At 36.5% G+C, this 11,625-nt stretch overlaps 1 protein-coding gene across 1 annotated transcript in view; it reads right to left on the reverse strand.

The window, feature by feature from the left end:
* CLIC2 (chloride intracellular channel 2) overlaps window positions 1-10,317 on the reverse strand; it is a 16,141-nt gene extending 5,824 nt beyond the window's left edge. Inside the window, exons 1-3 of the mRNA XM_011375581.2 lie at window positions 10,032-10,317; window positions 2,620-2,729; window positions 2,369-2,494 (exon numbers count right to left, since the gene is read on the reverse strand). Of these exons, the coding sequence (XP_011373883.1) occupies window positions 2,369-2,494; window positions 2,620-2,729; window positions 10,032-10,088 (293 nt within the window). The 5' untranslated portion in view covers window positions 10,089-10,317. The remainder of the gene's footprint in view (window positions 1-2,368; window positions 2,495-2,619; window positions 2,730-10,031) is intronic.
* Window positions 10,318-11,625: the final 1,308 nt, after the last annotated feature.

An 11,625-nucleotide genomic window follows, 5' to 3' on the forward strand; every position in this document is an offset into this window, starting at 1 on the left:
CCTCCCTCCCTTCATTTTGACTGAATCTTGCTCCGTTAGGGGTGGCAATATACCTAGATAAAAACTATGTTCCCTAGCTTCCCTTTGTATTTAGATATGACCATGCGAATTACTCCTGGAAAATGAGATGTAAATGAAAATTATTGAGTGTGACTTCTCTGAAAGCTCTTTAAAGCTGACTTGCATCTTTTGTCCTTTGCCCTTCTCCTTCCTGTATGGGAGTTATATCTGTTGCCTGGAATTCCAGCAGACATATTGTCACCATGAATTAACTTTGAGACTGGAAGCCTCACCTGAAGGATGGCAGAGAAGAAAGATTAGAAACAGCTTAGTTCTCCACTGAAATTATAGAGCTGTCATTCCAGCCCTACAATGCCTCATTCTTTGCTTCTTATTATGTGAGAAAAATAAAACCCATATTTATTTAAGTCTTTATTTTTTGGGTCTCTAGTTATCAATCCTTAACTGATATATAAGCCAATAGAAAATCAGAAGGATTTGATAAGAATATTCACAGAACAAAGCCAAATGATTGATCAACATGTGTAAACAGACTCAAACTCACCTATTATTCAGGGAAATAGCAAATTAAAATATCAATGAGATATAACTATACCCATCAGACTGGCACAAATTTTGAAAGAGTGATAACACATAGTATTACAGATATGTAGGAAAAATACACTTTTGTACATCGATGAGTAAAGGAGTAAAACTTTTAAAAGACACATAGCATTTGAAATTTGCTCCTGGGAATCTATTCCATAGGAATAAAAACACCAGTATGTTAGGCTACATGAACAAGGATGTTATTTATAGCACTGTTTGTAGTGGTAAAGAACTGGAAGGAAAGGGAATGCTCATCAGTAGAGGAATAGTTTATAGTTTAGCAACTTGTTGTATATCTGTGACATGGCTATTATGCAGATATTAAAATGAGTTAAATATTTGTATGCCAGTAGAGTTGAAGGATGTTGCAATGTTCTCTGAAGTGAGATAAGAAAGATGCAATATTTATAAAGTAAATTATGCTTATTATCACTATGCTTATTTGAACCTAGAAAAAGGCATGGAAATATACACAATAGATTTTTTCACTAGTTACCTTTGGGATCAAGAAAATGTTAGAGAGCAGAAAATGTGAGAGAAGAAAGTAGTAGAGGAGGATGCAGGAGGGGAAAACAAAATAAGACTCAATACTTACAGGACGAACTTGGAGCAGGTGCTTAAAATTTAAGAAGCCATCAATAATGGATGAAAGAGACTTAGCATAGTCATGCAGAAGAGAATCTAGAATAGTATCCCTAGTTTCTTAGGTAAGAAGAATTATGGACTTATAGAACCTTTTGTTAAATACACACACACATATGATTAGGACTTCAATTTTTAGAGGAGTTTTAAGTTCACAGCTAGACTCCTGATCAATGGAAACTATTAGGTAATAAACGAATGCCATTTTAAGACAGAGTTTGTGGTAATTTGTTGTGCAACAATAAAAAAAAATGAATATAGCAGCCTTTCTGTTTCTAGATACTATCTTGGGTGGGCAGATATATATAGCTGTCATTCAAATGTAGACAGTGCAATTCTGGCATCTGGCTAACTATGTGAGTCCTGTTTCCTGGCCTCTAGCCCTTGTAGTAGGTATGTTCTGCCCTCTTGCCATCAGTGATGTGAGTGAAGGCCTAATCATGATCAGTCCTCATGGGCTATATAGTGTTATTTATTATCCCATGCCCTCACTCCTACCCGCACCCCCCACCATGGATTACTTCTCTATTTCTAGACCAAAGATAACTTACTTTCTTATTTTAAGTATGCTACACATTCAAAAAATAATTTGAAATATTATATCTATTGTCTTTGTATTTTTGAAGTCGAAAGGGGTAGTTCATGCAAAATAGACATAATATTTCCCAACCTGCAGAGCTAAGACTTCAGACTGAATAATTAAAGTCTGTTTCAAAATTAAAAATCTTCTGAGAGCTCTATAATAAAATAAGTCTGATTTTTATCAGTATAAATTTCCTCAAACTTCATTATGGATCAGCTAATGTGGCTGAAATTAAATGTGGCTCAAATTTACCTGCCTTTCTCAGGTTTCCAAGTCTGTCCTTTGCCCTTTCCTGATATACTACCTATATCTCATGAAGTACAATAGTATTACATATATTAAATAAATAATTCTGTAGTAAAGTTTTCTAATCATATATGGAATGATCAAAGGGAATCTTTGCAATTTTCTAGAAAGATAACAAAGGAGAGTTCTGACATTAGAAAAGAGTTAGTTGCCTAGAAGTAAGAATCCCCAATCTGCAATAAATAGACCAATAAAATATATTATCTCAAGAACAATAGTATCTTGTACCTTGGAGGAGCCAGTGTCTGTTCTAGAAACTCCTCAATTTTAATGAAGTCTGTTTTCAATTCCTTGTTATATACCAGGAAGGGAGGATTGGTACCTGGAGCTAGGTCCTTCAGCTCTTCAGGCTTCCTATAATTATTGAAAATAAGCAGAGTTAGGCCTCTAGATAAGATACACAATATACAAACACCAACATTGTATTGGTATCTACAAATTTCAATCCATAGAATAAAACCTGTCCTGATATCTCTTACCTGGTCATGTCAACAGTAGTCACATTGAATTTAACTCCTTTAAGCCAGAGGATCATGAAAAGGCGTTGGCAAAAAGGACAGTTTCCAATACTCTCCCCATCACTTCCAGCCTATTAAAATAAAGAAAGGCCACATTCATTCATTTGCTCAACAAGTATGTATTGAATACCCACTGGGAAATGAACTAGTTTCTAAAGACAAAGTTAAAAGTCTTTTATCTCATGGATTCTACCATTTGTGCTCAGAGGGAGATAATGAATCAAATAATCTCATTGTATGTAAAATTACAAGTGTGATGACATCATCACCATAATAAATTATATCTATTACCAGAATTTATATAACCATTTCCTATTGATGGACATTTCAGACATTCTAAAGTTTTACTACTTCAGCAACAGATATTTTTGGCATATAACTATTTCTGAGATTATATCTTTAGAGTTAATCTTTAAAATGAGAATACTGAGTAAAATTTATGTTCATTTTCCATTTTGACTGATCCTGCAAAATTTCCTTCCTGAAAGGTATTTTCCATATGTTCATTGGCTATTTGATTTTCTTATTTTATGAAGTGTTTATTCATGACAATTTTACATTTTTCTATTAAGGTGATGACTTTTTCCTCATTGATTTGGAAATTATTTGTATATCAAAGATATTAACTCTTTTTGATACATGTTACATATAATTTTAAAAACATGTCATGTAAAATTTAAATTTTACATAAAATTTATCATTCTTTTCCTTTATTCAGTCTGTTTTTATGATCTGCTTACACAGCCATTTTATATATATCAATATGATAAAAAATACTTAGTTATTTTGTTTTTCTATAAAGATGTTCTGTCATGTTTTATTCTAGTATCTTTATGGTTTAATTTTTGCATTTGTTTCATCTTTTGGAATTTATTTTGTCATAAGAAGTGTATTAGGACTCCAACTTTAATATTTTTTAATAAATAGTTTATAGTTGTCTTAATACCATTCATTTAAAAACCCGTCCTTCTCTCACTGATTGAAAACAACATACTTTTTGGCTTTGAAATTTTATATGTGTTTAAAATAGACCAGACATATATATGTAAAAAACAGGTATTAAAATATAAAATAGTCCCCAAAATTAACTTTCAGTTTTAAACCAAGATAAATTCTTTGAAGGAAAGAAATGCAGTTTATATGGGGTCTGTCAGGGAGGCCTTTCCTGAAGAAGTGGCATTTGAACTGAGTTCAGAGGATAAGTAAGAGTTAACTAGTTGAATGGGCATGAAGAGGGCATTCTAAACAGAGAAAATCACATATTCAAAGGCCTTGCAACAAGTTTGTGTGTGGCATTGACCTGAAAGAAGGTCAATGTGGTGGGGATTCAGAGAGTGAGGAAGAGAAGAGGAAAAATCAATATACTGGGCTACATCAAAGCACAAATATGCTTTACAAAAGAACTGTTAAAAATGGAAAAAAAATCTTGTATACAAAATATATGAATAAAAATCTCTTACAACTCAATAACGAACTACCAACTTATAAAATGAGCAAAAGATTTAAACACTTTACAGAAGATATGCAGATGATAAATAAGGACATGGAAAGATGCTCAACATCATTAGCCATCAGGAAAATGCAAATTAAAACCAGAATGCATTACCATTACACACATTATAATAATGAGAATTAAAAGACTGACCATATCAAGTATTGGCAGGACTGTGGAGCAACTGGGATTGATAGACTGTTGTTGGGAGTGTAAAATAGTACAATTGCTTTATGAAGAGTTTGTCAAAGTTAAAAATATTATCTACCATATGATCCAGCAATTCTAATCCTAGGTATTCACCCAAGAGAAATGAAAGCATATATTCTAATCCTAGGTATTTACCCAAGGGAAATGAAAGCATATATTCTAATCCTCGGTATTTACCCAAGAGAAATGAAAACATGTGGCCCTAGAAAGGCTTATACATGAACGTTTACAGCAACTTTATTCATAATAACCCCAAATTAGAAACAATCCAAAAGTCCTTCAGTGAGTGAATGGATAAACAAATACGGTACATTCATACAAGGGCATACTTCAGCAATAAAAAAGAATGAGCTGATATTGATGCACACAATATGGGTAATTCTCAAAATAATTATGCTGAATGAAAGAAGCCAGACAAAAAAAGAGTACCTACTTCATGATTCAACCTATAGAAAATTTTAGAAAATACAAACCAATCTATACTGACAGAAAGCAGATCAGTGATTGCCTAGCTGGGGAATAGTGGGACAGAGTGGGGGAGATTGGCTATTGATTGACTGCAAGGAGACACAAGGGAACTTTATGAGATGATGGAAATATTCTATATCTTGATTAAGGTGGTAGTTACATGTGTGTATATACTTGTCAAAAGTCATTGGATGCACTTAAAATGTGTGCACCTTATTTTATGTAAATTATACTTCAGTAAAATATATTAAAACAGAAAAGTTCAAAAGGCAGAAAAAAATCCTTCAAATAAATGATATTATTAAGGATTGCAGACATTGCAATGACAAAGGTAAGAGTATGAACATGGAAGGGGATACCCGAGAGAGATGGTGAAGAACAAGATCACTGGAGGAGAGGAAGTCAAGGATCTGAGATGCCAGAATATTAGAAGGGTCATCTGTGTAGATATTAAAATCACCAAAAATTATGGTAGGAATAGTGTTGGAGAGTGAAAATTATCCAAGAGCTAAAATCTTCAGGAAATAAGGGAGAGCAACCTGGGGTTTAGAAGATCACTATAACGAGGAGGAATAGTGGATGGTTTAGTCTGATATTATGAGACTCAACGTAGTTATTTCTCTGGATTGCGGTGGTAGAATGGTCTGGAAACAGAAATGAGGAACAAGGATACCTAAAGGACACCTACCCCATCTCCAGGCTCAGTGGTAAGATGAATGAGGGAGAAAAGGCAGCCATTTCTTGAGAGAGTTATAGCTGATGTAGTGTCCTCATGGGAGATCCAGGTTTTAGACACCTCAATCTAAACATGTCCTAAATTAAATTCCTTTTCTTTTCTTTATTCCGCACACTGCATACTTTTTTTCCTAGGGCTCCCAATCCTGTGAATGTCACTGCCATTTGGTATGAACTAAATTGTTCCCCCTCCCAAATTCATATGTTGAAACCCTAACACCCAACGTGATGGTACTTGGAGGTGGGGCACTTGGGAAATAATTAGGTTTACATGAGGTCATGAGGGTGAGGTTCTCATGATGGGATTAGTGCCTTATAAGAGACACCAAAGAGTGCATTCTCTCCCTCCCTCCCTCCCTCCCTCCCTCACTCCCTTCCTCTTCCTCCTCCTCCTCCTTCTTTTTCTTCTCTCTCTCTCTGTCTCTCTGTCTCTGTCTCTGTCTCTGTCTCTCTCTCTCTCCTCTCTTTCTCTTCTTCCTCTCTTCCTCCCTCCTCCCCTCCCTCACCCCTCTGCCATTCAAGGACACAGTGAGAAGGCAGCCATCTATTATTAAGTCAGGAGAGTTCTCATCAGAAACTGACTGTGCTGGCATCTTGATGTTGGGCCTTTAGCCTCTAGAACTGTGGGAAATAAATGTCTGATGTTTAAGCTACCCAGTCTATGCTATGGCATCTCGAGTACATAAGACATCATTCACCCACTTAACGGAAGTAGAAACTTGGGAATAATTCTCTGCTTCACTCCCAATATTGAATCTAACTACTAATTCTTGTCAGTTTTACCTATAAAGATCTCCAAATAAATTCAGGTCTCCCATTTTCCATGGCTATTACACCATTCATTCATTCCATGTTTATTTGATGCTTACTATCCATCTAACTCTGTTAGGTGCTACCTTTCCAAGTCTAAGCCATCAGCATTTCTCATCTCTTGAGTCTAAATTTTTTTCTATTTTGCCTGAGTCTGTAAAAGGAAATAAAGGGTAATTCATATTATAGCTGCACTGATCTGTCATTTCTAGTAATATTAAGGTCCCAGAGGCCATGGGCATACTTGTTAATTTTCAGGTAAATTTTCCTTTCCCTGGCAGTGGGTGTGACAGAAAAAATAATGTTTATTGTTGCTATTTTATGGTATCAGGGATTGAAGAGATATGAGAAGAAGCAACCAACCTTGGCAGCTGCATTTCTTTTGTAACAGAAGTCAGACTAAGGATGCAGTCAGAACTGAGGTTAGTGAGTAGAAACATGATTGGGGTGGGAAGCAGGAAGAAAAATGGACTCTGATAATAGATATAGCAGGAAGGGTGGGTCGCCTTTGGCAAAAGGAAAGTCAAAACAGTGAGGTGTGGGGGAAATGCAGTAAAGTTTTACAGGAAACCTGTAGTTTTTTTTCTGTTTATAATAGGCTGATTTAAAGTGCTATCACATAAAATTTTAGGATGTCAATTTCCTAGCCTGATTGATAAATTACCTACCTCTTAAGTGTCTTTAGCTGGCAAAGACAGGATTGACATTCACCAAAACAACTTATTTCTTTGTGTTTGTGATATAAGTTTCTAAACATGAAAAATAACAATAGCCACAATGTCTGACATTTATTAAGTATTAACTGTTAACAGCTAATATGTTTTACATATTTGTTTCTTTAATCCTCATAATGAAGATGTGAGGTAGGTTCTGTTATTACTCTTGTTTTACGGATGAGGAAACTGAAGCTCAAAGAAGCTGACTTGCTCAAGTACAGTCAGCTAGACAAGAGTTGATGATATATATACTCTTTTCATATAGCAAATCCAGCATTTTCTACTCTAGAACCCACACTTAAACACTGCTTTCTCCCACCTAATAATTTTGTTGGATATTTTTAATTAATTAGTCTTTATGATAGTCTTTTTGATGGTTCTAAAAGAGTTTGAAAACGGTCTGAACATTCAAAGAGTATCATTTCTTTTTCCTTTCTCGTATGGACAAAATGTGTGTGACAAAATTTTACATTCAGAAGTTTGGCCCAAATGCTAGATGCTATAATGTTATGTACAAATCTACTGAAATGTAATTTTACAGTGTTTGGTAGAGAACACAAAAACTCCATTTGACGATGAACAACAAACGAATAAGAAACTGCATTTACATAAAATAAAATGTATGTTAGACAATTCTTTGTTCTTAGTTCCTGGATATAAATCTTGCCCAGAACTGAAAGGTAATATGTTCACTGACTATATGGAACAGATAGATGGTGTGATATAAATTCTTAATTATGACAGGAAAGTGCTCAATCTCTTATAGGAATCCCATCAGTGGTATGGGGAAGAAGTTGTGGTAAGGTTTTTAAGCCACAGCCAGAGGGAGCTGGGGAAATCACAGGCTCATTTAATCTTTAGAAAGATACCACATTATCTATAAATGAGATACCATTGGTAAAGAGCAGTGCTTTTAAAAGTTACTCATTAACATTTTTCATCCCTCTCAATTCCTGTGCCCCTCCCACTATCTTCTATTAAATTTCTAGAGATCTGTAGAATACATCCTAAAGCAAAGCGAAACAACAACTTGGACCAGATTATATTCAAGATTCTTCCAGGAAATCATTAACTTATACCAATGTCCTTAGATAAGCTTAGATCTAAAAGATTGCATCTGATGAAATTCTGGAAAATTTTATTGAAAAGCTTGCGAAATTGAAAACAATTGAATAAGATTAAACAGAGCTATTTTATAGGACTGGACTCAACCCTGTCATTCATCATGTGACCTTGGACAAAGCTACTTAGCTACTCTTTATTTTAGTTTCTGTCCCCATAAAATATGGTTAATAATAAACCATTTAGCACAATCCATGCCATATAGTAAATACTCAATAAATGATTAATTATTTTAACCTGAAAGTTATAACTTCAACACTTGCTCATCTGACGTGTGATTTTCTAACTTCTCTGGTCCAGATTACCACCCAAATATGGGAAGTCTATGAAGATAAACACACAGATCAATGTGAACCACTGGTTAGAGGAATGCGATTGGATTGAATGAATAGTTTAGACAAAAGTAACACTTTAGTTATCCTATGAAGACATCGCCTCTGGTTTGGCATTGGTAGATATAAAAGGTCAGTTAGAAAAATAAGGCTTAGTTATATCACGTCTGAGCAGTACATGTTTTGCTAGATTCCAGAGATAGGAGAAGTAGCTCTTATGCCCATAGTCCAGCAAACACTTGGATTACTTTGCTATGCAGGAATTCAAGGGTCTCTCTTGTATAATTTTGAAAAGGCAGGTTGATTATGTTCTTAGTGTATATATGTGACCAGTTGTTAGATGTTTAAAAATGATTGTAAAAATAATACTTTGGTTAATCAATGTTTAAGCTAACGTTTGGTAAGCATACATTATTTAACGTCTTTGTATGCCACCAAGAGGCTATATAGTTTTAGAGGCAAATTACTTAAACTTTATTGCCTTAGCTTACCTATCTAGAAATGATCAGGACAATATTGCTACAATGATAAGTACCACTACCACTACTACTACTACCAGCACCACTGATATCATCATATCTCCTAAGTTGTTGTTAGGTTCAAATGAGATAATATATGTAAATTGTTTAGAAAAAGACGGGGCATGATATAAGAGTTTTGTTAGTATTACTATTATTATCCTCAATACTTCTAATAGTCAATGAAATTATAAAGAAAAATAGTTAATATAAGCAAAGATTTAAGAAACGATGTAATTTCTACTCAGAATAACCCATGCACAATTATTTATTTTTCTTGATGAGCTAATTTAGAAACACATCTTCCTTTCTCCTGCTTTAGGGGTTTTCCAAAGGACTTTTTTGAAAAGTTAAAACAGAAAAAAGAAACCACCAAGGCAGGTCATAAAGAGGAAGCACAGCATTCTAAAATGCCTGCTTCTCACATAACAAGCACACAGACTTCTGGCTTTTTTCTCCCATAGTGTCCATGTGACTCTGCTGTGATGTTTGTCCATTATGGGAGAATTTCAGAAAGCTTTATCTGTGCTATGTGTGGGAATGGGGTGCTAAGGCTATCTTGGTCATCTCCTCCCACAGTTTAGGCCTTCCAAAACCTATTTCATAAAACAGTGATTGCAAAAGCTGGAAAGCCCTTAAAGATCATTTTGTCAGGCTCCTTCACTGTATAGATGGAGAAACAAAGGTCCAGAGGGAGGGAGGGATTTGCCTAAGGTTACACAGGAAGCCACTAAGAACACAATTTTGTTGCTCTGACTACCGACCAGTCTAGTGTTCTTCCACCATATGTCCTTGCCTTTTCCAGATGAGATGTCTAAGAGCAATCAAATACCCAGGCATCTTTCTAGGACTCAGAATAGGAATATAATTATGAAGTTATTTCCTCTCTCCAGCCCAAAGTTTGACTTTTTTCAGAAGCTGAGGCCCAGTGTCAATGGGCTGAGGCCCCTATTATAGCTAAAAAACTTACCTTCACGAAAAGCTCAATTTCAGGGTCTGCTTGAGTGCTGGGCCTTGGGCCTGCCATCTTTCTGTTTTCACTGCCAGATTTCAGCTCCCTGCCTCCTGCACAGTCCACAATCCTTGTGGACTCTTTTCTTCCAGTTTTGTCCAAAGACTGAAATAAAGTTGGTGCTTTAAGAAGACAGTCCAGTTTGTAGGACCGAGTCACAGTTAGGGCCAATTTTTCTACTCAAGAGCTGGGATGCAGAGAATTCTAGATGCTTGAGAAGAACTCTTGAGTTTGTTTTCCTCCTTCCTCCTGACCTATCATTTGAATCAAGGAGGAGCCAAAGGGGTGTGTGTAAACTGGCTGGCTAGAAGGGTGGGGGTGTTTCCACAAAGGTTTCAATACCATGAGTCAGCATAGGAGAAACACACACACAAACACACACATGCAGTGCTGGCTTCTATATATCAAGCACACCAGATGTTCTCTAGAGCCTCCCTTTGAGTCCTGGGCTCTGTGCCCAGAATATGGCCTCTTATTGCTGTTCCTGTAACCTGACAGCAGCAAAAAGCTCTTCCAGGAAAAGGGCCAGAAATGACGGGTTTTATCATTGAAAAGGATGTTTTCCTAATGATACTGACTAAAATGGGGTTTAAAAAAGTATAGTTGATCAAATGTCTCCACCCCTAATTCTATTGCTTATATAGTGAAATTTCCCTTCTGGGTTGCAAATTTCACTTCTCTTCCTAACCAGGGAATGTTCATTGGGTTGGCTGAGTCTGGGGATGTCTCTTGGGTGCCCCGCCTCATACTTTATTTATGGGAAGTGTGGACAGGAATGGATCACTTCCTTGTTTTGGCATCTGTATTAGGAACCACAAGCAGTTGTGTATCTCTGCTTGTCAACCCTGGGGACAGCAGTAAAATATCCAAACTGATCACTCGGTGACTTAGTGTTTCTGGCAGTTGTGTTTTCTGCCTGCAGGAAGAGAGAGGGGGGCCCTGGATTAATAAATCTCTTTAGTAAAAAAGATTCTCCTTCTGACTGGAGCCAAAGTGAACATACGTCCACCAGTTGGCCACCTTTGTGACCCTCTTTCTACAACACCAAATGCCCCCCATGCTCATATGGGCTGTACACGCACCTGCCATTGACCTCACGTAAAGAATGGACACGGCAAGAGGCTCTTGGCAAAACCCCGTCTGTGCCACACCTGCAGGTTCTAGGCAAGGCGCCGCTGAGATGAAGGTGTGGAACCTGATGATTTCCCAAAGGGCCGATAAAGCGAGGGGGACATTGTAATAGACATCTGCTGAGCCAGCCCTGAGGGTGAGTTTAGACTGGCTGTTTGGCAGGACCTGGTGAATGCTTTGGTCAGATTTTCACTCTGTTCATTCATTCTTTCACTCCAGAGACAATCAATGAATGCTTACTCCGTGCCAGGATGCTGATCTCCTCACTGAGATTAGAGCACAAGGGGACAGTAAGTTTGGGAGGACAACAGGAAATCAGCTTTAAGCATGCCAAGTCTGAGGCCTCCTCCCTCTTCCCTGTTCCCTGTATCTAATCAGTACAAAATCTCATCACTTTTGCATCCCGAATATTTTCCAAACC

This window comes from Pteropus vampyrus, unplaced genomic scaffold, assembly GCF_000151845.1.
Source record: "Pteropus vampyrus isolate Shadow unplaced genomic scaffold, Pvam_2.0 Scaffold275, whole genome shotgun sequence".
In the NCBI taxonomy this organism is placed as follows: domain Eukaryota; kingdom Metazoa; phylum Chordata; class Mammalia; order Chiroptera; family Pteropodidae; genus Pteropus; species Pteropus vampyrus.